This window comes from Gadus morhua, chromosome 15 (assembly GCF_902167405.1).
Source record: "Gadus morhua chromosome 15, gadMor3.0, whole genome shotgun sequence".
In the NCBI taxonomy this organism is placed as follows: domain Eukaryota; kingdom Metazoa; phylum Chordata; class Actinopteri; order Gadiformes; family Gadidae; genus Gadus; species Gadus morhua.
The window spans coordinates 436,039-461,479 of NC_044062.1; the positions used below are offsets into that span (position 1 = coordinate 436,039).

Here is a 25,441-nt window from a genome sequence, read left to right on the forward strand (position 1 = left end):
ACCGTGCAGGGGCCTCTGCCTCTATGGTAGGACCACCACCGTGCAGGGGCCTCTGCCTCTATGGTAAGACCACCACCGTGCAGGGGCCTCTGCCTCTATGGTAAGACCACCACCTTGCAGGGGCCTCTGCCTCTATGGTAAGACCACCACCCTGCAGGGGCCTCTGCCTCTATGGTAAGACCACCACCGTGCAGGGGCCTCTGCCTCTATGGTAAGACCACCACCGTGCAGGGGCCTCTGCCTCTATGGTAGGACCACCACCGTGCAGGGGCCTCTGCCTCCATGGTAGGACCACCACCGTGTGGGGGCTTTGGGTGCAATGTGGGGCTTTGCTGACCGCACATGGGGTCAATCAGGCAAAAAATGTGGCGCATTAAACTGGCTCTGTCACACCAAAATTGTACCGGGGGCGAAAATTGTACCGCCTACGTAATTCGCGTTCGAAACATTACGTCATCGTTCGACGCGATTTTCCGTTGCCAGGCAGGTTTCAAAAAACATTTGCGCTCATGTTGCCAAAGAAGAAATAACACAGTACAGATAATACTTGTTTTTACTTTATATTTGTATTGTATTGAATTTAGCTAGTAAACTGAGTGTTTAAAGGGTATTAGTCTAGCTAGCTTGTGTTAATACACTCAGTTTACTAGCTAAATGCGATTAAACCATTAAATACAATACAAATATAAAGTTAGCAATGCTAATAAATGTCATTAGTAAAATAAGTGTTCTGTTTAATGTTATTTTGTTTTCAGAGAATAAATGGTGCTGCTTTTGGAGATGTGTGGCTCTGTAAAATAGGTTAACATGTAGCGGTGGCCTGAAAGTGGTTAATTAATATATTTTACAGTTTCAGTGAACCCACTGTTTCAGCCGGAATTCGATCACTGAGATTTTAGAGTCGGCTGAGAGTTCTAGGAAGGTAGAGGGGTGTTACGAAAAGAGAATACTCTTAATCACTCTTGTAACCGACAGAAGGCAATTCACATGTCCTGCACCACAATCAACAAATATAATGCACTTGGAAAATGATATCCACAAAAATATTTCATGATCAAGAAATGCAAAACAAAATCTCACTTTCAGGACAGAATTAGACACACAAACAAGTCAATACACATGTGTGGATACACTTATCGATGGCGTTCACCTCATTGATAACCATAATCAGGCCTGCCTTAACCTGCCATTGGGCCCTGCGGCTGAGGTTTCCTAGGCCCCCTGAGAGGGGATCTTACAATGAAGATGTGTAACTTATTTCCGACATTTTGCCGTTGTTGACGGGGGGGGGGGGGGTGATCTTTGTAAGCCCCAAACAAAAAATCACATTCTCTTGGGCCTTCGCCGATCTGGGGGCCTATCATGGGCCAGTATAATATATAAATAAAAAATAATAATTATTATTATTGACCATAATATATATATATATATATATATCTCATAATAGTTATTAGGAGGGCAATAGGTTCCCACATCGTGAAATATTTGTGTAGCTGTCACTTTACAGAGCACAAGTTACTGATATTTGTGGATTGTTATACACGCAATCTGAATAGCCTTCTGTGGGTTACAACTCACTGCTTTTGATATGTATATCGCCCTCTACAGGTGTATGCTATGTATGCATCCACATCTTACACAACTTAATTTTTTTTGTTTGAGGATCGTCAATTTTCCGTGTGTATTTCATTTTACGAAGCACCGAACATAAGTGGATTGGGGACACACATTGTGAGTCATCTTCTGTGGGTATAAAATATTGAAGTCCAATAAAAACGACCATACTGTAGCATTGTTTCGAGCCTGTTTCCTTAATCTCTGAGAAATCATGTTCATTATATGATTAAGTACAGTACATATGCTATATATAGCTCCTTTAAGGCTTTGTATCAAACGATCTATCAATACTTGGGACGGATGTGGAAGTAAAAAAAGAGTTGGTTCTTCAGTATCCAAAAGAAGCAGGGCAGAACCACAGGGACAGGGTAGATATTTCCTTGTTGAGTTGTAGGCCGCAAACCACCACTTTAAAATAGGCCTGCCCCCCTTATAGCCCTGGGTGTAGGGACGTTAGCCACAGTGAGATGGGGAAGACCTGGTGAGAATATCATATCTCATCCCTTCATCCGGGTGGTTGTCATGGTACCACAACAAATGTGTTCATGATTGCCCCACCAAAACCTTTGGTCCTTGCTATGGCTTTTCATCCTCCGACCCAGTGGGAATACAGTGTATGACTAGATTGTTTCTGGTGTGTTCAAGATAGATGGAGATGGCGTGTTTTTTTCTTGGTCCCGTTACCTTGCATTTCCAACGTGTTTAGATTTGGGTTTTCTCCAGGTGCAGCTAGCGTCTTTCCACTTGTTTGGAAGCTGTTTGTTTATTTAACAGTCATTTTGGGAAGGTTTATGACTAATTTAGCCGCCGGGCTGGTCTTTCGGTCTCCCATTTGGTTGTGTTGTGTTGATAGTTTGTTTAGAGGGTATTTCAGATTTAAAGCAAACCTCAGCGCCTCCGTTTTAGGCCAACAGGGTCTATTCCTGGACATGAAACATCAGCCCTCACTGTGAAGTCGCAACACTGTCGAGATGTCTCGCAGGTGCAGCCTTCCTCGGGGTTGGGCTACGTTATGTTTCTCTGTGAAGTGCATTTACTGTACATTTGGGCATGTAGCCGATCCGTTTATCCAAAGTACCTTCAAGTGAGGCTGCGAACAGAGTCACTCAAAATTTAGAAAAAATGTGCTGCACAAGCAAGTTTCTAAAGAGCCACGAGACAGACGTAGGATTCAGAGAGGACAGGTTAAGGATTTTCTTTTTTTGTGGAAGTAAATTGCATAAGAGGCCAATCCTTAGAGTACATCAAAACAAAGTAAGTGAGAAGTTATGACTATATGGTTAAAATCAGAGGTCTGAATGTCAGGGACAGAAGAAAGGAACCTGAAATTACCATATTTAATGTGATTATGTCTCAGCCATTTAAAAATTGTAATGTATTTTACTGTGATACATATTGTTTTATAATCCATATAATCAACAATCTCCTTTTCTTTGTGACACTCCTTTTCAATAATGTTCATGCTTGAAAAAGGGAACCTTTAGGTGCTTGCACATAGCACAAAGGGGCGTTAGATGTAGGTGACGTTACAATGTTTACAACATGCTTTCATCCATTGAGCTTGAGTCATCAGTAGTCAAAACCCATTGCAGTCGCTATGTCCAATTGTTAGGGAGTAAGCCTAGCATAATGTTCATCTCAAACAGCTAGGTTTCAACATTGCCAACAGTTACTCAGACACCAAATTAGATAAGTAAAATGACTTCACAGTAAACAGAGTTAAAGATATTCGTCATTTCTGTGGTTCAACAGTCTTTGAACGTAGGCCTTTCAAAACACCCTGCATCTTTTCATTGAATGAAAAAAATGTCATACCGAATTGGTTGCACAACTGTACATAACTGAGTGTTGATTGTCGTTGCCTGCCTTGGCGGGGAAGGAATTCAGTACTCTAGTTAAACAAGATAAATTTAGATTTTGAATTTGTTGTCGAATTCCAGTGAATTAACGGGAGCTATAACGCATCACAAGATGGATATTCCAAGCTTCAATATTAGTTCCCTCTTTGCACACTCCCTGCACTTTATTTAAATAGACGTTGAGTTGGCCTGTACTTGCATCCTGGCATGGGTTCAGCCTGGTGGAGATACCGGGTGGACGCTTTTCCCATACATTCCTAGAGTCTACCTCTCCCTTTGGTTTGAGTGGTTAGTTTCCCCACTCCCATCCTTAGGTCTGGCCCCACCACTGTCTCCCAGCAGTGATGACAGGCCTGGCTTATACCCCACATGGGCCCTGCATGCTTTGATTAACCTCTTCAATGGGGGGGGGGAAAGAGTTAGGGCATCAGGAATGATTTGAAGCTCATTTTCAGTACTAGCGATGGCGAGAGAAGGATGTATATGGGTCTACTGTGACTGTCGGTATGCCAGTTCAGACAAAAATATAAAGGAGGTACACCACTGCCACCTAGTGGTGGTGAGCATGAATAACGTCAATAGCCCCAGTGGAGTGAATGAACTCATACTATTAAAATCTTGCCACAAACACATTTGTTGATTGTAATTAGAGACACAAATAATAAATAATTCAAATAAATTTATTAAATACAAAAAAAGGCTCTTGCAGTTCAGTACATAACTGAGCACAAAATATTTGGTAACTAAAAAGAGGGAGGGGAGTGCAATGCTGAAGTTAAATCAATTAAAAGCTTTCTTTTTTTTATATTCGAGTTTGCCTAGATGGAATAAACATACAATTCTGTGCTAAATATATAACATCAACCCATCGAAATGCCAACTTTTTGAAAACAGGCATCAGATTAGAAGAATAAAATAAAATACCACATAACGCACAACAACTTGAGTCTTGTGTGTGCTGTGCATAAATTGTAAAGCACAGTGATACAAAAGGCATTAGTATCAGTCTTGTATAACCATTAGGAGTACGAGTTCTATCTGTCGGCTATCCCCACGGCTTGGCCTTGAAACTCTTGCCCATACTACAAGAAAAATAAAAAAGGGGCAACTTAAGAACCACAGGGAAGCAGAACTAAACATTGTGACAGATTGTTTTACCCAACTCTTAAGACGGACAGCAATAGGAGCCTTTTCCCTAAAACTGTTCACAGAGGTACTTGTACAGGAAAAATTAAATCGTGTCTAGTTGGGAAATGTTGTGAAAGCCCCTCTTATTTCGACCACTACACAAGAAAGGAAATTTCAAAGCTAAATATATGAAGTTTGGTTACGCTTAGGTATAAATATAAAAATAAATATGTACGCTATATTGTGCATAGTTTGAGATACAACGTAGTGTGGCAAGTTTCAATTCTAGTCAAAGTTACAGTAAAGCCAATAGGCTAGTGCTCCCTTAATCTAGTGTTTTTATGTTCGTCAGAGACAAGAAGAAGCATTTTGCTATTGTTTAGTGAAATACTGAATTGCAGGCCTCTCAATATAATGAAAAATAAAAAATCGAAGCAAACAAAAACAAAACACTGACTTTAAGTACATGCATTGTCCTGAATATGGTATACCTTTTAATCAAGGTCTATTTTGCCAGATTGACCAGCCATCACACGGATATGGTGTAATGTGGTAGCATTTACATTGGGTGGAAGGTCCTCAAACCATACGGAGGCCGAGAGAGAAACAAAACTGAGAAAGGGTAAAAAAAGAAGCGGATATGGATAGTTTGTCATGCGCTGCGCAAAATGATCCAACTGTCACTTCCTCTAAGCCACAGGATACAGAAGAGCACACCACACTTAATTGCATCATGAAGTAGCTAGAGCCAGAAAATACCTCAACTCTAACCCCAGTTTTAATTAGTTATTTAACAGCATTTGTAGAACTGTATAAGGGGATCAAATGTAGATATTCATTCATTGATAATCAATGGTTGTATAACTGCTTAACACACTAGTGTTTTGGCCTCCCAATTATATAATTATTAGTATTTTAGAAAGGCCTGCCAAAGGGGTGATAAAACCTACGACCGAATCGACACATTACTTCATAAACGCACGGTTCTACGTCATGTGATTCAGCTCTCGAATTACTGATGACTCTTTGCGAGTTTGGACTAAACATTTTTTGCAGCAAAGAAAGTTATAGGCGCCTTCTAAGTTAACAGTGTGGGCAGCGTCTGGGGAAACTTAAAATATCAAACGTGTGTTGGTCTTTGGTCTGCCGCTACTGGCACAGGAAGAGAGAGGCGCTACATAGGCTGAGATGAGAGGGCGGGTGTCTGCCACAAATCAGAGCCCGCCACCAGCCGGCCGCTGTCTGGCCGGACAGAGAGCTTTGCATGTCTCACCCGGTCGACCCAGCGGGGAAATGACCCCAGCTCTGGAGTGTTAACGCGAGAAAGTAAAAGATAATGCCTCCTCAGCAAACTCTAAATATGCAATGGTAAACCGGAGGAACTTAGTCAAAGTTCTTATCTGACAATTAAACACAGAATTACTATTAGAACAATGCATAAAAATTAAAGTATTAGAGTTAACTGAAACCACGTCGTGCTTACCTGAAATTAAAAAGTTTGATAAAACGACACTAAAAGTATTAAAATAAACTAAATAGAAGTGTCCATTAAATTGAGTCATAGTTAGCACGGTAACTCTGGATATGAGATAATAACTTGACTACATGGACAGGGGCTGGAATAGTGAGGTGTCACGGCTCGAAGGCCTCGTTCGTGAGCTTCCATCCGTTTACCATACTGTCTGTGGTCCTCATTTTCAAAGTCCAGGTCTGGTCGTCTAACAAATGGCGAGCAGAACGTTGTTTTGGATACCACCTTCGGAAAGTTCTCCCTTGAATCAGGCTTGGGAATCCCGGCTCCGGCTCCCTTATCAAAAAAGGAAACGGTGGTCAAGGCTGCCAGGGCTTCCTGTCCTGGCCCTTCTGATCAGGAAAGTGCTTGTAGCGACACTTGTCTCCAAAATGGCAGCCGGTCGTCCTCCAGAAGTAACACTCCTCTTCGTTGACCGGGCCTCGTCGCCTCGGCCTGGAGGAGGAGAAGCTGATCAGTGAACTGAAGGACTCAACGCAGCAGGTCGAAGTGTTGCACGACGGTAGACGAGCATTCTGGGAGGTTCCTCCAGACATTTTACAATCGTGTTGTCGAATATGATTAGCACTTTGGATTTGGATATCTAGCTGTATACTGTTTTATAAATAAAACATTTATATAATATCCCAAACCCGTTTTCTTATTTATTTAACCATTAATATGGTTAATCTGCTAAAATGTATCAAGATATTCAAAACTCCTTAAAACCTTAATTGCAGCTATTCAAGAACTTTGCTTCTTTCCATAACGTACGCCAAGGGCCTACATGCGAGTGTACAACGTCCCCCAGCTCGGCTGCTGTAGAGCCACTCACCCTGCTGCCTGCTGCACGGCTGCCTGCTGCACGGCCGGCAGGCTGGCTCTCAGGGGGATGGAGAGGGCCTTCTGGGTGCGGCGGTCGGGGTACCGCACCACCAGGCGCGTGTTCTCGATGCTACAACCCTGTGAACCGACAGCGAGTCGACGTGAACATCTGGATTCCACTGTGGAGGCAGTATCCTCCGGCATCCATCACTGCCTGTTTTAGGTCACGTCATGCTCATTAACCATGCACATATGCACATAGCATGTTTTTGTATTGCGAGTTATATTTTGTCTGTGTGTTCTGTGCGCCCTAGGAAGACTAGCTGACTGTGTTCTCGGCTAATGGGGTTACTGTACTCAACATTTCTCAGACTACAACGTTGCTCAATGTGAACTAAAGAGGTCAGAGTGTGGGCTGTGGGTTGTGTGTTGTAGTGGTGGCGGGCAGGCTCATACGTTCAGCTTCTCCAGAGCGCGTGCCGCCATGGTGGCGTTCTTGAAGTTGACAAAGGCACAAAACTTCTCATGCAGCACACGGATACTGTCTATTTCACCATACCTTCGGAAAAGAAAGTGTAGAATTTATGAACACTCAAAATCATCCCTTCGACCATATAATATTGTGGTTAAAAATATTTGGGATTCAAAAGACAAAGAATGTCTTCCTTATTTCAGTAAGGGTGGTAAATGCACAGCAAGCCAGTGGAAGTAGGTCATACGTTTTAAAAAGGTCCCGTAAGTGTTTCTCTGTCAACTCGGTCGTCACGTTGCCCACCCACAGCGAGAGACACGGGCTTCTGATCATCAGAAAAACACATTTCAGCAAACAACAACAACTCTCCAATTGAGATATTCATTTTAAATCCAAGTGGTTTCACACTCAATAGGAAAAATTTAATATTATTTCCCCAAGAGCAAATAGTTACTCTGGCTGCATCAAGGATGAATCCTGGCTCCCAACTGCAACGAGAAGAGGAAAATGTAACATTATCCCAAAGATTTGTTAATAAAACGACAACGACGTATCGGTAAGCTAGCTTCTGAGTGAGAGAGAGAACCAACTGAGCCAACAGCAGGTTGGTCTCATGGATGAACATGTTATGTGCTTGGGGATCAAAGTGTGGGAAAAAGGGAATTATCTGACTGAAGAAGTGTGTGTGTATCGGTGTGTGTGTGACGGAGCTAACCCAGAGCACCTACCTCTGTTAGCGTCCGGGAACGAGGACAGAACGGCCTGCACCGAGGACTGCTGCTCCAGCAGCAGGACGCTTTGAGTCTCCCCAACACCGTACGCCTGGAGAGCGAGGGGTCCAGGAGGGTGAGGAAGGTACGGTGATCATTAACCGACACGTTAAACCCAAGAGAGCCAGAGTGAATACAGATAAAGTAAAAGGCAACTTCTTCCACAAGGATGCCTAGGTCGAGTTAAGACCCCGGGATCCAACCAAAAGCCTTTGGCCTCAGAAGCAGATACCAAAGGCTGAACACTGTATTAAATGAGGGAGAGGTTCCAAAATGCTTCAATAAATAAATCCTTAATGATTTATTTTTGCACAAATGAGGTAAACCATGGATACTACCAATGTGCTAAAGCACAGAACAATTTTAGCTGTAAGGTACATTTTAGAACCTCCCTTAAAAAGTGATGCAATGACTTAATTACATTACAGTTGACAGTATTTACCATCAACTGCAGCACTTTGCAGTGAAAGAGGTCGTTGACTGCCTCTTCGCAGTCCTTGTCTAGATTTAAAACCTGCGCCATCGCTTTCTCTGCTTCGCTGTACCTCTGCAAATAAACACAGAAAAACAAGACGTAAAGGAATAACCACGACCATAACTTTGACCGAACATGTTAACCATTGGCTCCAGCAGTAGTGGTACAACAGTCTATTACAGTATTACATTGAAGTCCTCAAGGGTTAACACGTTAACCATTGGCTCTAGCAGTAGTGGTACAACAGTCTATTACAGTATTACGTTGAAGTCTTCAAGGGTTAACACGTTAACCATTGGCTCCAGCAGTAGTGGTACAACAGTCTATTACAGTATTACATTGAAGTCTTCAAGGGTTAACACGTTAACCATTGGCTCTAGCAGTAGTGGTACATCAGTCTATTACAGTATTACATTGAAGTCTTCAAGGGTTAACATGTTAACCATTGGCTCCAGCAGTAGTGGATACATCAGTCTATTACAGTATTACGTTGAAGTCTTCAAGGGTTAACACGTTAACCATTGGCTCCAGCAGTAGTGGTACAACAGTCTATTACAGTATTACATTGAAGTCTTCAAGGGTTAACACGTTAACCATTGGCTCTAGCAGTAGTGGTACATCAGTCTATTGCAGTATTACATTGAAGTCTTCAAGGGTTAACACGTTAACCATTGGCTCTAGCAGTAGTGGTACATCAGTCTATTGCAGTATTACATTGAAGTCTTCAAGGGTTAACACGTTAACCATTGGCTCCAGCAGTAGTGGTACAACAGTCTATTACAGTATTACATTGAAGTCTTCAAGGGTTAACACGTTAACCATTGGCTCTAGCAGTAGTGATACATCAGTCTATTGCAGTATTACATTGAAGTCTTCAAGGGTTAACACGTTAACCATTGGCTCTAGCAGTAGTGGTACATCAGTCTATTACAGTATTACATTGAAGTCTTCAAGGGTTAACATGTTAACCATTGGCTCCAGCAGCAGTGGTACAACAGTCTATTACAGTATTACATTGAAGTCTTGACCTCATGCCATCACACCGGGCCCACCTTCATGCCGATGAGAGCAGTGCCTTTGCGGAAGTATCCTTTGGGCCAGTCGGGGGCCAGGTAGATGGAGCGCTCCGCGTCAGCCAGGGCCAGGGGGTACTGGTCCAGACAGCTGTAGCAGTACGAGCGATTCCCAAAGAACCTGGACGTGGAAGCAAACCCCAAAACAGCAGAAACCTATGTCAACCTAACCTTTCAGCTTTTCTTTTTCTTTATTTGTATATCTCTTCATGAATGAATGCCCTGCTAGAAGATGAAATCGTGCTAAATGGAATGCGTTTGTGATTCTTCTGATGACCTTGTAGCATGTTCCAACAGCACACGCGTGGCGTACCTGTAGTCGTTGGGGTCACAGCGGATAGCTTCTGTAAACATGCTGACTGCCTGAGAGTACTGGCCCTCCTGCACCAGCTTGATCCCCTTCTCTGCACAACAGAAACAGTTCACAGCGACACCCGAGAGCCATGTGGCAGATCAGCGCCCAACAACCAGAGAGCGGAATTTAGTGAGAACTGAATCCCATTAAATCGTCATTGTGACACACACACACACACACACACACTTTACCTGTCAACGAAGCACTTCTCTTAGTTGAATTATCTGGACCACCATTTATCTGAAAGGAAGGTAAGTTATTGTTCAATTGTTTTGATTCTGCTTCATTTATTTTTTAAGTCTTTTCTTAAAATTCTTTGATTCCTTTTAACTTTGCTTCAAACAATTAATTAATTATCCTGTCAATGAGTGAAATACTGTAGCGGGGCTATGGCCGGAGCCTATATCTATAGATTGTAATCGTTTTGTTTACATTCTTGGTTCAATGTTCACATGTTCCTTTATCAGACTTTGAAGCTGAAGCCGTTAACGTAGTAGTAGGTAGTGATGGCTGCAGTATACTGCCACTCTGCCACTGAATGAAAGCATGCATGCATGCATGCATGCATGCACGTTAACGGCTTCAGCTTCAAAGTGCATGCATGCATGCATGCTGGTACAAATAGTTCCTTCAGCTCCTAGTGACTCTAATCCAGGAGCTTCTCTTCACCTCCCTCCTGGTCTCGTTCTCCTTGTTCTCCTTAGACCTGCGAGCCGAGCCCTTGGGTTTGATGTGGCTCGCAGCGTTGGCGAAGAAAGCACTGCTGACGTCCCACTCAGGTTCCTGGGGTGGGGAGCAGACAACCCCGGGCTGACGTTAGAGCAGATAACCCCGGGCTGACGTTAGAGCAGATAACCCCGGGCTGACGTTACGTTCAGAGCAGATAATCCCGGGCTGACGTTACGTTAGCAGACATTCAAAAAGCTAAATGAATACTTATTTTGGACTTTATCAAGTAGAAATACTTCACAATACGACATTTCTATGTTGCATTTCAGAGATGGAAATACTAAGGTGCTTTTCTATTACAAATCTTGAAATGAACACTTATTTCTTGCCAGCAACCAAGCCAGCAATCGCCAGACATCACTTTGGGTGTTTGTAACATGTGATGTACATTAGCCATCTTTAAGAGTAAATAATTACGTCTAAAAGGTAATCAAAAGTTACACTTATTGTAAGCTGCAGCCAAACAATGACTCAAAGGACAGTGAATCCATTTTCTTTCATTTTAGACGTGATTCGTTTAATGATAACGACACGGAAACAGTTTAATTCCTGTATTTGCATGTCTCCGCCGACCAGTTTTGGAACTTTCCTTTTTCTCTGAATTGCAGACGCGTTGTTTTTGTGAAGTGAAAGTGCCTATTCAGAGGCACATCCGTTTCATGATGAAGGGATGCCTTCGTCGTGAGCGATGCGTGCGTCGGTGTGAAGCTTCGTCTGTGCAGCAGTAGATGTTGATGGCCACGTCCGAGAGTGTTAAACTTTTCAGGAACTTAATAGTATAACGCCGTGATTCGTATTGGATTTCATACGTAACATCATATCCCACCTTCATAGAACTGTCATCCCAATCCGAGCTGAAACAGGGCATTCCCTTACACGTCAACCACTACTGTGACCCTGAGCCCTCTCTGCTCCCTCCTACCTCCTCACTGGGCCTGGCTTGGCTCTTCTGATGACCCTTTATCCCTAAGGGCGCCACGGCTGGGGACATTTCCTCACTTTGAGGAACCGACGTGTGTTCTGCCCAATCCTCCGCTTCAACTTCGAAAACCTCCTCCTCATCGTCGTCCACGGCAACCACCTCTGCGTCTGACTCACTCTCGTCGCACTCAGAGTCTGCGCTGCCATCCTCGTCTTCGTCCTAAAGTACAGAAACGTAGACGTTTTTGAACATTTTGGAAGTCACTGGAAAAAAGCACAACACACGCAGTTTAAAATGACCCATACCTGCTCAGCGTTCTCACTCTGTTTAACCAGTTCCTGCTTCTTACGTTCCCTCTGACGCTGGAAATAAAGAGGGGGATGCATTTAAATATGAATAATAATATTATGAAGCAAGGATCAGTACAGCGCCCAGAGGCGGCACTGGTCATTGCACTAACGCCTGCTCAGTGAACCACCTGACTGGACACTCACACAGGAGTGAGCGAGCGGCCATACCTTCCTCTTAGCTCTGCGTCGCTCCGCTCGCTTCTTTGCCTTCTCCTCCTCGCTCAGACCGTCCTCTCCATTGAGAATGTCCTACACACACACACACACACACACACACACACACACACACACACACACACACACGCACACACACACACACACACACTTAAGGATATGTTACAATACGACTTCATAATCACCAACAATTGCTCTTATAGACTTGCTGCCCTAGGCCAGAAGAGCGATCTCTTATAGACAATGAATGAGGGACGTAGCCTTGAAGTGGTTCACAGAATGAGTCGGCAGCATAAGCTCCCACGCGATCTAGTGGGAAACAGTATGAGGAGAGATTCACAGAGGAACATTCCTAAGATAAGAAAGAAAAGCTTGTTCACCTGTGACAGGGAGCCCACATGAGGATCAGAGGGGGCATGACCACAGTCCAGCAGCTCCTCCACGGGCTGGACATTAGGACCTGGGAGAGGACACTCCGTCAGGGCATTCCACCCAAACACATTGTTCTAGAGTCAACACGAGCAGCAGGGTGGGGGGCATTATGGGCAGAAGAATGAATAACAGGAGACAGTAGAGGATGGCATCGTGCCCACAGGTAGGTTGGGGATATTGGGGATCGAACCAAGGACCTTTTGACAAGGAGTTCATCCACCACACTATCCTGCCCCCACAGTTATAGGGGTTAGCATCTGTAACTCTCAGAGAAACGATAATAGATGTGCTTAAAAGATATCTAGGAACATTCCAGTTTGTTTTCCCAAGTATAAACCAGTACCCAGTCCTCGGGTGTGTGTTACACTACTGTAGCCTTCTGCTTAATAGTATTGTGTGTCCTGTGTGTTTCTCTGTGAGTGCGCACAAATCAGCAACACATTTCTTTCAACGTGTCACGTTAAGCTGTGTGGTACAAAATAGCTTAAAAAGATCAGAAACCTATATTGCATTTAGGAGTATTGTTAGGAACCATACTGTGTCTCGGCCCCTTGAGAGGAACAGAACTCTATCAGGTTCTCCGTTGTTTTATTGTCAGTATGGAACTTGCAAGGAGTTCAAACATTGCAGCATTTCTATTCAGTTACTTGCAAGCATAATGGATAGTTGATGGAAAACAATGAATAGTATAGACCATAGTAGGAAGCTGGCACGTGTGGTTACCAAAACGAATAAATGCAGTTTAGCACAAGATCATTTCCGTGCCCTTTTCTTGCAGTGAGACAGAAAAGCACTCGAATCCCTGCAGTCTCCCAGAGCATATAGCTGATGTAGCTAGGGCTGCAACGATAAACGCTGTGCAGAACCCGTATGAGGTTTCATAACCCCACCATAAAGACTGCTCAGTATGCAGAGCACTTCTGGTACCTTGAACAGCTCTATAGCAAAAGATAATGATCGATAATAAAATAGTTGTCAAGTAATTTAGCAAGTACGAATAAACATCTGATGCTTATTGTTGTAATTTAATTCATATATTTGGTTCATGGATCATTCTAATCTTTTTTCTCTGCTGCTTATCAGATAAAACAAAGCCCACTAACTACATCCCCTTAGACTCTACTCTGGGAACTTGGGATGGCATTTGCTATCGTTTATAACATTTAACAGACTTAATTGTTAATCTTAATTTTTAGATCCAACTCTCACTCCAGTTTCATGCCCGTCTTATTCCCACGCTTCTTCCCTCATCCTCTATGGAAATAATCGTTAGTTGCAGTTCTAAAAGTAACACAATTAGACTATTATGTGACTGTTTTGCTCTTAAACATGTTGGAAGTTTTGTTCGCACGAAAAACACCAGCTGATAAGAGAAAAAAGGTGCAGATAATTTAATCGTATGAACTATTCCTATAATGGTATAGGAAATTTACAAATTCTGGGTCTTAGTCAAATTCCCTGACACACACACACACACACACACACACACACACACACACACACACACACACACACACACACACACACACACACACACACACACACACACACACACACACTAAAGCAAACGTGACATTATTTGGCTGTAGACATGAAGTGATTACCTATTTTCTTTCCTCTGTGGAATAACCAACAATTAATATTTAATAACTAAGAGTCTCAGACACTGCCCCACATCTTTGTTCTGCAAATTGTGTCAAGCATCACTTCAGTGTTTTGCAATGCCATAACAGTTCTGCAGCACCACGACGCGTGAGAGCTTCAGATTGACTATTGCTGGCATCTCATCCGAAAACTTATAGCCTGCAGTCATCAGCGAATATGTTATCGTTATATAGGTGGGTTTGAGAGGTTTCTATTTTTGCAAAAGCTGTCCGATTGACGGTTCCACCTGCATAGAAACAGGAGGCCCCGTGCATCGACAACCAACCAAAATCTCCCTTTACAACAATACAGTCAGAGGAATGTTTCAGTAGTATATCTACTCCTGTTTTAGCAAAAGATCTAAGGGAATTATCTTTGCAAAAGGAGTCTCAAGTTATTTTTTCCCAAAACAGTTAGTACTTATACCGCTGCCTAACGTGTAAAGTGAATTATCCACGTGGGAATATGATTTAAATTTCCATTTCTTTCTGAGTAGGCTACTTAAAATATGAGCGGTTTACCTTAGATGGCATTCCAGATGCCCTTAATAGACACGAATGTTAATGTAGCCTTCAAACTGCTTACGGAACGAGACGGCAAGCCTTTAGTTCCCAAAAATATAGTCATCACTAGTCATATTGATCACCATACTAAATGAAACTGGAATGGAAGTAAGGAAAAAAAACATCACTTTAGTTTGTCTTTATCATGGCAAAACGAATTTCGGTTGTCTACAGCTATGTTGTATTGGTTTAGGCAACGAGCAGCCACATAAACAAAAACCCTGATTCCCATACAAGATGATAAACGCTTAATTTATCACGATGGAATGTGATAAACAGGACAAATATAGCCTTTAAGTGTTTACCAAACAATGTTTAACTTGATCAGTTCTCTCGACGAACATCGAGGCACAGCAAGCAGGGTGTAGCTGGCAACATTTGGGCACTTTCCCAGTTTCACTAGCAGTATACTGTTTACTTATCCGACGAGACCCTGTAGATTGAACACTTATCGTAAAAATCATAAATTTAGCGAAACATTTTCGGTCAGACCATTATATCGCTCATTTTCTACCAGGATAAAAGTTTTTGAAAGTTTGGAGAAGTAGGGGGTTCTCACCGCTCCCGAGTCCCAAGAGCCTGCATAAATCCCTTGTGAACTTCATGAGCACAACCATCCAGCATTATTAATTCAAATATATTTCATTACAATGTGCACGACTGCAGTTAACACATTGTTTGGCTACATTTGGTCAACGGGTATCGAATTTTGCCGTAATCGCGTCGGTTCAGTCCGCTTCCTGACCCAGTAACGTAGTTGGAACCACCCTAATATGCGCCTTAAAGGGACAGTCCCGACTTATTATGCCCCCATTAATGTAAATTAATTGCCAGGACATAATGTAAAAAATAAAGGCTAGTGTAGAAGGTTTCACTTTTGCAAGCCATGTTCAAAATAAAGGACGCACTTTCCTGGTTTCATTTTCAACCTGAATTTATTGATACAAATGTAAACAATAATAATTCCCAGTAATTAGTAGGAGTCAGGAGGCAACTGGGAAGCTATAATAGTTATACACATTTGACTTTCAGTTAGTTAATTCAATTAGCATATCTTGTGTCACTGATTGGCTATATTCATCAGTTAATGTCTGACCAGGACTTATTTATTTAAGTTTAATGCTCTTGTATTAATTTAACAAGATTTTACTTGTAATTTGACCCATTGTTATGTCTCCAAACCCTCACATTAGCACAGTTTATGGTATCGGGCACTTTACACACTCTATTTTGAGGGAGGGGATGTGTCGATCTCAGTGTTAACACCAGCATGTGGTCTTCCACGGGTCTCCATCAACCCCCAAGATGTTTGACGGTCAAATCATTGGTACAAGATCCAAACGTTGTTGCCGTCTCTCTGGTAATGCCATCTAGCTACGTTTCATGTCGGCCATGACGGCCAGAGCAGCATTCCAGCCGGGGGACCCCATCACCCCCCCACCTGGGAGATAAACACATAATCTAATCATTCATTACAACTTCATCAATACAGCACCTTTTCTGCAAAACTGCAAAACAACACAATGAGCAAAGGGAACAACATTACAAGGCATGAAGTTAGTCTTAAAAACACAATAGGCCTACACAATCATCAGAAGGTTAGGTGGTACATTTAAAAGGTCAAAGTTACAAAACCAAAAAATCGAAATAAATCTATTTGCTCTATTCTAAAAGTGACCAACTGACAGGGACTTAAGAACCAGTTGCAATACCTCAGGGACTTCAGGTGGCCTGCTATACTATCAGTGGTGCAAGGTCAAACTGGCTCTGCATGTGACTGGTGGCGTTCATAATCCTTTGAAGCTCTTATATAAATTACAGGCGACAATCCTCAAAGCCACTATTGATGGGAGATATATTCCCCAGCGGTAAAACGAAGCAAACCTGGATGACAGCCACTGCCACACAAGTACAGCCCTTTGATAGGTGTGCGGTAGTTGGACAGGCAGGGCAAAGGTCGTGCCAGGTAGAGCTGGTCCAATGACATCGATCCATGGAAGATATTCTGCGGAGAGTGGGGGCAAATAGATCTCTTCAATACATTCTCTTAAAAGGCCCACAATCCATAATAAATACCATGACCTTTGTAATAGTGATAGAATGGTGGGGATTCGGTGGGTGGAAAGAGTACAAAGAAAAAGAGGATGTGGTAAAAAATAAATAAGTCCTTCCGTTCTTATCCAAACCAGGTCAATTCTCCATCCTAACTATTTTATTTTTTTTAATCTTCGGAGGGATGATACCATTGTATGGAGTATATTATGCACTAGAAATTGCATGGAGCACAATATACAACTAAAAACAGCTATCTCTTAAGCAAAATGCAAATCCTCCTGACAAATAATCCCATCATCACACAGGCTGTATGCACTTCAGTAGAATAGATTAAACCCTTTTCAACCCTTCAGGTTCCAAGACTAATTTCCTCAGAAACATTTTTGTTTGGAGGTTTTTTGTAAAATAATGAATTTTGATATATTGACTTTATAGTTCAAAGTGTAAGGGTCTCTTTTCAAAATGTAGTTCCTAAGACCACACCTGTGGCAGCACCTGGAAGAAAGTCTGGGATGCAAATCGCTCTTCCTCCCAGCGTACTTGAGCCTGTGTGGATAGGCAAAGGAGCTCCACCACGTCACCCATTGAAATCCCTCCCTCCACAGAGAACAAGATCACAACGAACCCCTCCGGTTAGCCCGAAGATCCTCTCCAGATCAGGGGGAGTGAGGATATCCCGGCCCACCACCGAGCTCTTGAACCCTGGGGCGTATTGCTCCACCCAGTCAAACACTGAGGAGTGGGAGATACAAATACAGGCTTGAGTCTCGTGTTTGGGTCAATCAACAGTTAGAACCGTCAACACATCATGAACAACTGAACACTGTTTGACTGAATGTCACCCAAGCAGTTTTTGATGGCTTCAAGAAGTTCTTACCGAGATCGGCATATGCTTCCTTGTCCTGATCGGTCCATTCCTTGCCTTCTAAATAGTAGGGGGTGAACTGGGTGAAGAATGACACAACATGGGCACCAGGGGGTGCTAGAGTGGGATCCAGCACAGAGGGGATGGTCATCTCCAACATTGGCCTGTCAAAAGAGAAACCCCCATAATGGATGAGGGACAGGCTGTGTGTGTGTTTGTTTGTGTTTTTGTGTTTGTGCGTGCTTGTGCGTTTGTACATCCATAAGACCATAGACTAGTTGCAGACCTTGTTGAATACTTTCCGTTGATGGACTCTTTGTAAGCAGTCTCCAGTACTTCCACACTTTCACAGTTGAGGTGGATGGAGCACTGATGGTGTGGGCCCGGCTTCCCATCTGGGCTGGGCGCCGCCAGGAAGTTGGGCAGTTTGTCTACAGCAACTGTAAAACAGAAAAGAAGGACATGATTTCCTGTTTGTGCTAAGGTGTGAATTTGTTATTCATTTTTGTATTTACAGAAATGTAATGGAACCTTTTCACAGGGGTGATGGTCTGGTGCCAAAAGGAGCTGCATCTTCAACACTTTACCAGTCAAAGGAAACCTTAATATGACTATAATCAATGAAAAACTTAATATATCGTACCGTTGATCTTGGTGACAGGGGAGGTGTAATCAAATTGATCAATGGCTTTGATGAACTCTGGAGATAGGGAAGCCTGTTATAAAGAGGACATGTGATTATAGAGAATATAGATATCGCTTACATGTTAAAAATATCATCATCAAGCAGGGCCTTCCTTCATCACCTGTGGCGTGAGCTTCTTGAAGGTGACGTAGGGCGTAGCATTGGACAGAACCAGTTTACTGTGGATCTCTGAGCCGTCCTTCAGAACCACGCCCTTTGCCACCCCATCTGGACCAACCAGAATCTCCTGTACATCCTGCCAAGCCAATAGAACTTTAGAACTCTGATAAAAGACTGTTAAACCATTAATAGGTCAAAAAATTATTGCAAAAAACTAATTCATAGCAGGTAATCTTAAGTGGGGTCCCGACCCCAAGGCTGGGGAAAACTGAGCCAACTCCTGAGCCATGTCAAGGGACAGACACTGTAATGTGTGCACTCAGGCTTGGAATAGAGTCAGGTCAGACTGCCTTGGGTTAGACCAAGACAGCCTTGGGTTAGAGCAAGACAGCCTTGGGTTAGAGCCAGGTCAGACAACCTTGGACTAGAGTCAGAGACCCTTGGATCAGAGTCGGGTCAGACAGCCTTGGGTTAGAGTCAGGTCAGAGACCCTTGGATCAGAGTCGGGTCAGACAGCCTTGGGTTGGAGTCAGGTCAGAGACCCTTGGATCAGAGTCGGGTCAGACAGCCTTGGGTTAGAGTCAGGTCAGAGACCCTTGGATCAGAGTCGGGTCAGACAGCCTTGGGTTAGAGACAGGTCAGAGACCCTTGGATCAGAGTCGGGTCAGACAGCCTTGGGTTAGAGTCAGGTCAGAGACCCTTGGATCAGACCCGGGTCAGACAGCCTTGCCTTTTCAGTGAAGATTGAAGCCCCATGGGAGCGGGCGGAGCTGGCGATGGCATTGGACACGCCTCCCATGCCTCCTTCCACATAACCCCATGAGCCCTTCTCCTTCTCCAACTCCCCCATCACGTGATGCAGGAGCACATACCTTCAACACAGCCACCATGAGGATTGGTAAAGAGACCCTTGAAAATGTCCATTTTTTTATCCAAATGTTTTATTTCTGTTCACATTTCATTATGAAGGTTGCACCTTATGTGCTTGAGTGTGGATCTGTCCCAAAACATTCTAATCACATTACCTACTAAATATGTGTCTACCATGGCTATCAAGGGGAGAGTGTGTTGTTCAGCATAGCTCACCCACTACCCGGGTTGTATGGACTGGTCATGGCTCCGATGACAGCATCGGTAGCCAGCGTTGCCTTCAGTGGCTCAGACTCAAACCACTGGTTAAGGATCTGACAACCCAAAAGTATTTTAGCCTCTAGGAAGATCCTCGTAAGGTATAGACAACACTAACACAGTGTTGTGGCTGTTGAATCACCTTCATTATCGGCGCTGTGACGATCTCATAGAAGTCTGGGATGTTCTTTCCAAGTTTCAGGCCTTTCAACACATACAGTCCACATACATGATGACAGAAGGATCCAATAAGTCATCCGTAAGTAGTCAATAATGGATGTGTATATTATGACTAGTTAGGACAATAGATTATAGTTGCCGTTGATAAGGCATCAGATGGAAGCGTACCACATTTGACCAGTGGCATCAAAGTCTTGGCCGCTGTGATTCTGGTTCTCAGGGAACCTGAGGTCAGACCTATGATGTCCACTGGGGGGGCGTCTAGGAGAGGTTGAGCCGCTGAGGCAAGCTTATCCAAATAAGCATTAAACTCTCCATAGGCCTGCGTGTTTGGAAAAGAGCGAGTCAAACGAACGATAACATCCATAAATGCAAATAATAATAATGCATGAAGGATTTTTTGATTGGCCAAATGTATCTAGATGCATGAATGACAACTAAAAGCACAGTTGCCAGATAGTACATTGGCTTAACAGAGTGTAACTTAATCTCAGTGACATGAATGCAGAGTTTCCTCCTCCTTCTTCCCAAACTACTAGTGTTTCAGACTAAGGGACTCAATTTAAAGATTAAATTATAAATCTATCAGGGAACCCCATCACTTGACACATGACTACTTGATGCTGTCGCAGACGATGACATCATTTAAGAAGTACCAACTGCCCCCTTCCAGGCCAGCTATCTTAAAAAAGGGAGCGGTGGAGGGTGGTTGGTCAGTAGGTTGCACTTTTAAACCTCACCGCTAGATGCCACTAAATCCCACAAATTGCACCTTTGATGGAGCTTGATCATGGGAAAACACACTAGGAGCATAATAGCGTAATTTCACCCTGTACTGGTCTATAGACTATAATTGTCTTAAAAATATGTGTTGTTACCATAACTTTATCATAAATATATTATGGGTTTACAACAGTGGACCCCTGAAATGACCTACCATGGCATCCTTCTGGGAAAACTTTCCAATCTCCTTCCGGTTCAGGACCATGTCTGAGCCGAGCGTGAGGGATCGGGGGGGCGCTCCCCCCACCCCGTCCTCCAGCATAGGGCTGAATGCATGGGGGTTCCTCCTGTAGATCTTCAGCCCGTGTTTCTAAAGACACGCGTGAACACACACACAACGAGAACTCAGTCAGGGCCTCGCACGTTGTTCCATCTGCAAACAATACCCTTCATCTTTTGCGGTGAGAAGAAGGAGAAGAGCAAGTATTTGACATTACATACATCATTAAAAATGCCTTTTGAGCTCAACTAGAGGCTCTCATCTGGTGGACCAACATGTGTCGGTAGTGATTCAGTCACAACCAGAATTGACATGAAGATTAAGGTTTGGAATATGCTCAGTCAAAGGGCTGTGGGTTAACCCATCAGTTGAGAATCACTTAAGAGAAGACAGTAAAATAGATAAGAATGTGCTGATTGTGTTGCAAATACTGCAGTGTTCAGGATATTCTGGATGAACTTGCTACCTTGAGTTCCAGGTCTTCATAGATGTGGGGTCTGAACAAACTAAGCAAATATGAACACCTGGAAAAGTGAAACCCTGTTGCAGGGAGGACAAATTTATATAAAATTAGAACATTATCAACACCCGTATTAGAAAATTTTCATCAATTCTTGTTATATCTTAAACTCGAACTTGTTCCATTAGAGGCAGTTTCTTAACCTACATGAAAAGTTTAACCTACGAAGCATTTATACTAAATCCATTCCTCGCTCTAAGGCTGCATATAGTTTTTAGTGTTCTGCCACATTAACTCGAGCCTCCACCTTACCGGGGAACAGTTCTTCTGTAACGGCGGCTCCCCCCAAGACGTGGCGACGTTCGAGCACCGCTGTCTGCAGCCCTCCTTTCTGGAGATATGCAGCCTGCATGGGACAAGCGAATTAATGTATGCAGATATGTATGAGAAATATGAGTGGGCTGCTAGTTGCTGTTCATTTTACTTACCGCCACCAATCCATTGTGTCCTGGATGCAAATATTGGTCCGATAGAAAGATAAGAAAGACATTGGCAAGTGGACATGGTTGGGGGTGGACAGGTTGTTAATACAAACTTAAACGACTAAAACAGAAACCAACTCGGTAGAATTGAGCAATGCAATTGTGACACCAAATCAAATTTAACAAATATCGATAGCATTATAATGCCAATGGTTCACACAAATAATGTGTCCAGCAGATTGCAATTTGTTTACGAAATGTCTGCAAGTTTTACAGCCTACAAGCAAAGTGGCGACTATATTGCTGGCACGTAACATCGTCCAAAGTTGATCCATGGAGCCACAAACGTTGTGAATACCGTTGGAGGAAATGTATTTCGGACTTTACTATGAACCCTTTAGTTTAGAAACGAATAGGCCTATTAAAGTGCTGCTGTCGCAATATCCCTAGTCCTGTCTGCCGGAACATTTGCACTGGATCTTGCATTCCTACCTCCTCCGATTACCAGCACGTCATACTCGGATTTGAGCGCAGTGTGGCTTCTTCTGCTGGACGCGTTCTGTATGCTTTGGATAACCCGACTGCCTTGCCTCGTCCACACTGCTCCTGTCATGCTAAATATTGGGCATGCAAACGTTTCTGGCCGTAAAAAGAACGAGTGTGCTATTTTATGTTTCCGAATGAGCTTATGGGAGGGGGGAAATCCAACACGTTATATGGTGCCTGGGTCATAGAACTTCGATATTTGTACTTCCTCCGATATCCACTAGTCTTCAGCTTTTAGTTGGCAATAATCAGCCATAAAAAAAGGAAATCCACACACACACACACACACACACACACACACACACACACACACACACACACACACACACACACACACACACACACACACACACACACACACACACACACACACACGCACACACACACATTTGTAAATGGAGACACATACATTTGTTATGTGTTTGCCCAGTCTTTATTTGCCTGTACGCACGCTTGCGTGAGTGTGTGTTGTATTTTGCTCTATAAAGTAATCCGGCTTCTGTTACTTATGAATCAATGCACTTCTGTAAATAAAATTAGTCCAGCTTCTGTCTGAAACTCTCTTTTGTGGCTGATGTTTGTTTAATGTTAACATGTGGCATGACAATATGCTTACAGATAAGGTGCCTTTTATTAATCCCTAAGGAAGGGGATTGTGGAGGAGTTCGTCCTTCAATAGCTCAGCCATTGGGCGCCAGACTGGAATGTACTGGTTGGAGTCATGGACTGTATGAAATGGACCTGTATGCTATCATGGACTCTGACGCTGCTCGTCAATGTTTAAGTCTTTATGGTCTGGAGTTTGAGACGGTGGCCTTTGGCGGTCGGTGCACTGCCCCCCCCTCCTCCACTGGGCTGGTGGCCAGTGCCCTCTCAGGCAGCCCTTCTCTGTCCTTTCTAGTCTGAAGAGCCAAGCTGTAACAAGGTGCGATGCTACACGCTGGGCTCCTCCAGACAGGGACACGTGGTGTTTGAAACCGGATTATTGTAAAGGATTGTTGACATGCTGCAGGACCTCGTGCTCCATGTCGCCGTGCAGGAGGTCTCTCCCTGAGTGTGGTGACGGCTGCTTTACATGGGCACCCTATGCACGTTCATTGCTCAATGGGCAACAGTTGTGCATGTGTGTGTGGATGATGGATGGTTCAAGCAACCTCACCTGGACCGACTCAGAAGGATTTGACCCTGGGGTTGGGTGAGGCTGCTGAACCAGCCATCCTCCACAAACACACCAGAGGGAAACTATTGTTAAGCAGATATATGTGGCCCCGGAAAAAACCTGGGGTAAGATACAAAACTCTGCAGCTGCAGTCAATGCCTTGCTCTTGGGTTATAACAAACGTAGGAGACACACTGTATGAACGGTCTAAGTAAAGTAATGTATTTACTTTGCATGAACAAGATTAGGGTGGACGCCAGTGGAATCATGAGTGTGATGTGTGCATGAGGGTTGAGGTAGTTTGTGGATGTTGTTCCAAAAGGAGCCTGACCAATGAGGACGTCTGGAATGATCAGAGGACGAATGTAAACTGACAGGGCAGGCCCCTGTGGGTGCATTGGTTCCAGCCCTTTCTTCAAAAGGTTTCTCTGGTAGTTTGTAGTCCTGGCCACCGAGCAGGCCGCCCTACCCTATTGTTGACCTGACCCCTCCACGCGGCCCAGGCCATTTGTAGGGGGGAGCACCATCACTTTTCCGTCCACTTTGGATTCCGTTGTGGATAAAAAATACAATGGAGAACCTATTTGTGTGCGTCTTATTATAACTACAAGAAGAGGAATGGTAATATTGATAGTTGAAATTGAATTAGGGTTTGGGGTGGATTTTTGATTTGATAATATAACGTGGTGTTCCCCCTAAGCATGCACAGGAGCCTAGGTGTGCTGGATAATACTGAATGGGAGCCAGCCCCGTTGATGATGATGCTATGGATGATGATGCTATCCAAAAGCAAAGCTTTTGGATTCGCAAGCAAAACTTTTGGATTTGCAAACAAAACTTTTGGATTTGCATTTTTTGATTGCAGTGTCGATAGTTTTCCTCTCAAATCTATTTTTTGATTGCAGTGTGGAAAGTTTTGCTCTCAAACCTATTCTGTTTGATTGCATAATAAAGACACAAATCTACCTCCGTACCATACGCCCTCCCCTTTATGTTCGCTTTGCATTGGTGGAAGTGAGCATTGGGGAGTGGTTAGGTAGAGCCTTCAGATTGGACGGTTTGACTTAGTTACCATCATGATTTGTATTTATTTTTTTACCATTATTGTTTTATAGGGACAAACATTAACAAATTTCTCCTACAGGGGATTGATAAAGTTCTATCTATTGAACAGAAAGAAACACTTGGTCATACTTTGCACACCCTACCACAGCATTGGCCTACTGAATGCCAGATATATTTTCAGCATTGGACTGAATGCCACATAGATATATATTTAAAAAAAAGTATATGCCTCTACTGGTGTTGCTTAAGCCAATAGCCATTTGAGGCAGTGTTGGTTCTGAATATTAGTTTTGAGGGCACCATGTCTATGCACATGCAGTCACACGTTGAGCCGCTGTGCAGCCTTCAAATATCAAAATGAAAATATATGGATGCAGCCACACTGTTAAAAAGTTTTTGAATTTCAAAGCTATTGCATTTAGTATATGGAAATTAGTTTGAATTTATAACATTGAAATTGGGTCATTTGAAAACAACGTTAGGGCCTATCTGAAATTCAACTACCGACTCCTGTCATCTTGGCTGTTTGTTTGCGTTATGAGGTTATTTGAACCCCTTAAAAAACACTTTGCTTATTGAGGTCCGAGTTTGAATATAGGCTACATTACCCACATTCATTTTAAAATAAAGCGTCATAACACTATAACTTACATCTGAACACGAGTGAATGGATGACGTAGGGTGTGGGTGTCCGCTAGGTGGCAGAACTGGACGGCTTGACACTTTTCTAAGGATACTATTTCAATGTTATGAATGGTGTTTACATTTCGATATACAAAATGCTATAGCTTTTAA

General features: G+C 43.3%; 2 protein-coding genes across 2 annotated transcripts; both read right to left on the reverse strand.

Moving 5' to 3' along the window:
* Window positions 1–4,135: 4,135 nt before the first annotated feature.
* On the reverse strand, window positions 4,136–15,663 carry zgc:123010 (RRM_SF domain-containing protein). Its single transcript, XM_030379056.1, has 16 exons — window positions 15,458–15,663; window positions 12,640–12,719; window positions 12,254–12,334; window positions 12,041–12,097; window positions 11,736–11,954; window positions 10,754–10,867; window positions 10,276–10,324; window positions 10,043–10,133; window positions 9,709–9,850; window positions 8,624–8,728; window positions 8,140–8,233; window positions 7,866–7,899; window positions 7,659–7,736; window positions 7,396–7,498; window positions 6,950–7,077; window positions 4,136–6,570 (listed from the first exon to the last, which is right to left on the reverse strand). The coding sequence occupies exons 1-16, from the start codon at window positions 15,513–15,515 to the stop codon at window positions 6,435–6,437; spliced, it is 1,569 nt and encodes a 522-aa protein (XP_030234916.1). The 5' UTR covers window positions 15,516–15,663; the 3' UTR covers window positions 4,136–6,434.
* A 151-nt stretch (window positions 15,664–15,814) lies between these two features.
* pyroxd2 (pyridine nucleotide-disulphide oxidoreductase domain 2) lies at window positions 15,815–22,615 on the reverse strand. The gene is made up of 16 exons (XM_030379559.1): window positions 22,369–22,615; window positions 21,883–21,902; window positions 21,707–21,800; window positions 21,401–21,474; window positions 20,869–21,024; window positions 20,100–20,253; window positions 19,894–19,955; window positions 19,710–19,807; window positions 19,354–19,495; window positions 18,625–18,759; window positions 18,462–18,534; window positions 18,105–18,258; window positions 17,831–17,982; window positions 17,579–17,685; window positions 16,783–16,903; window positions 15,815–16,339 (listed from the first exon to the last, which is right to left on the reverse strand). The coding sequence occupies exons 1-16, from the start codon at window positions 22,487–22,489 to the stop codon at window positions 16,269–16,271; spliced, it is 1,734 nt and encodes a 577-aa protein (XP_030235419.1). The 5' UTR covers window positions 22,490–22,615; the 3' UTR covers window positions 15,815–16,268.
* Window positions 22,616–25,441: the final 2,826 nt, after the last annotated feature.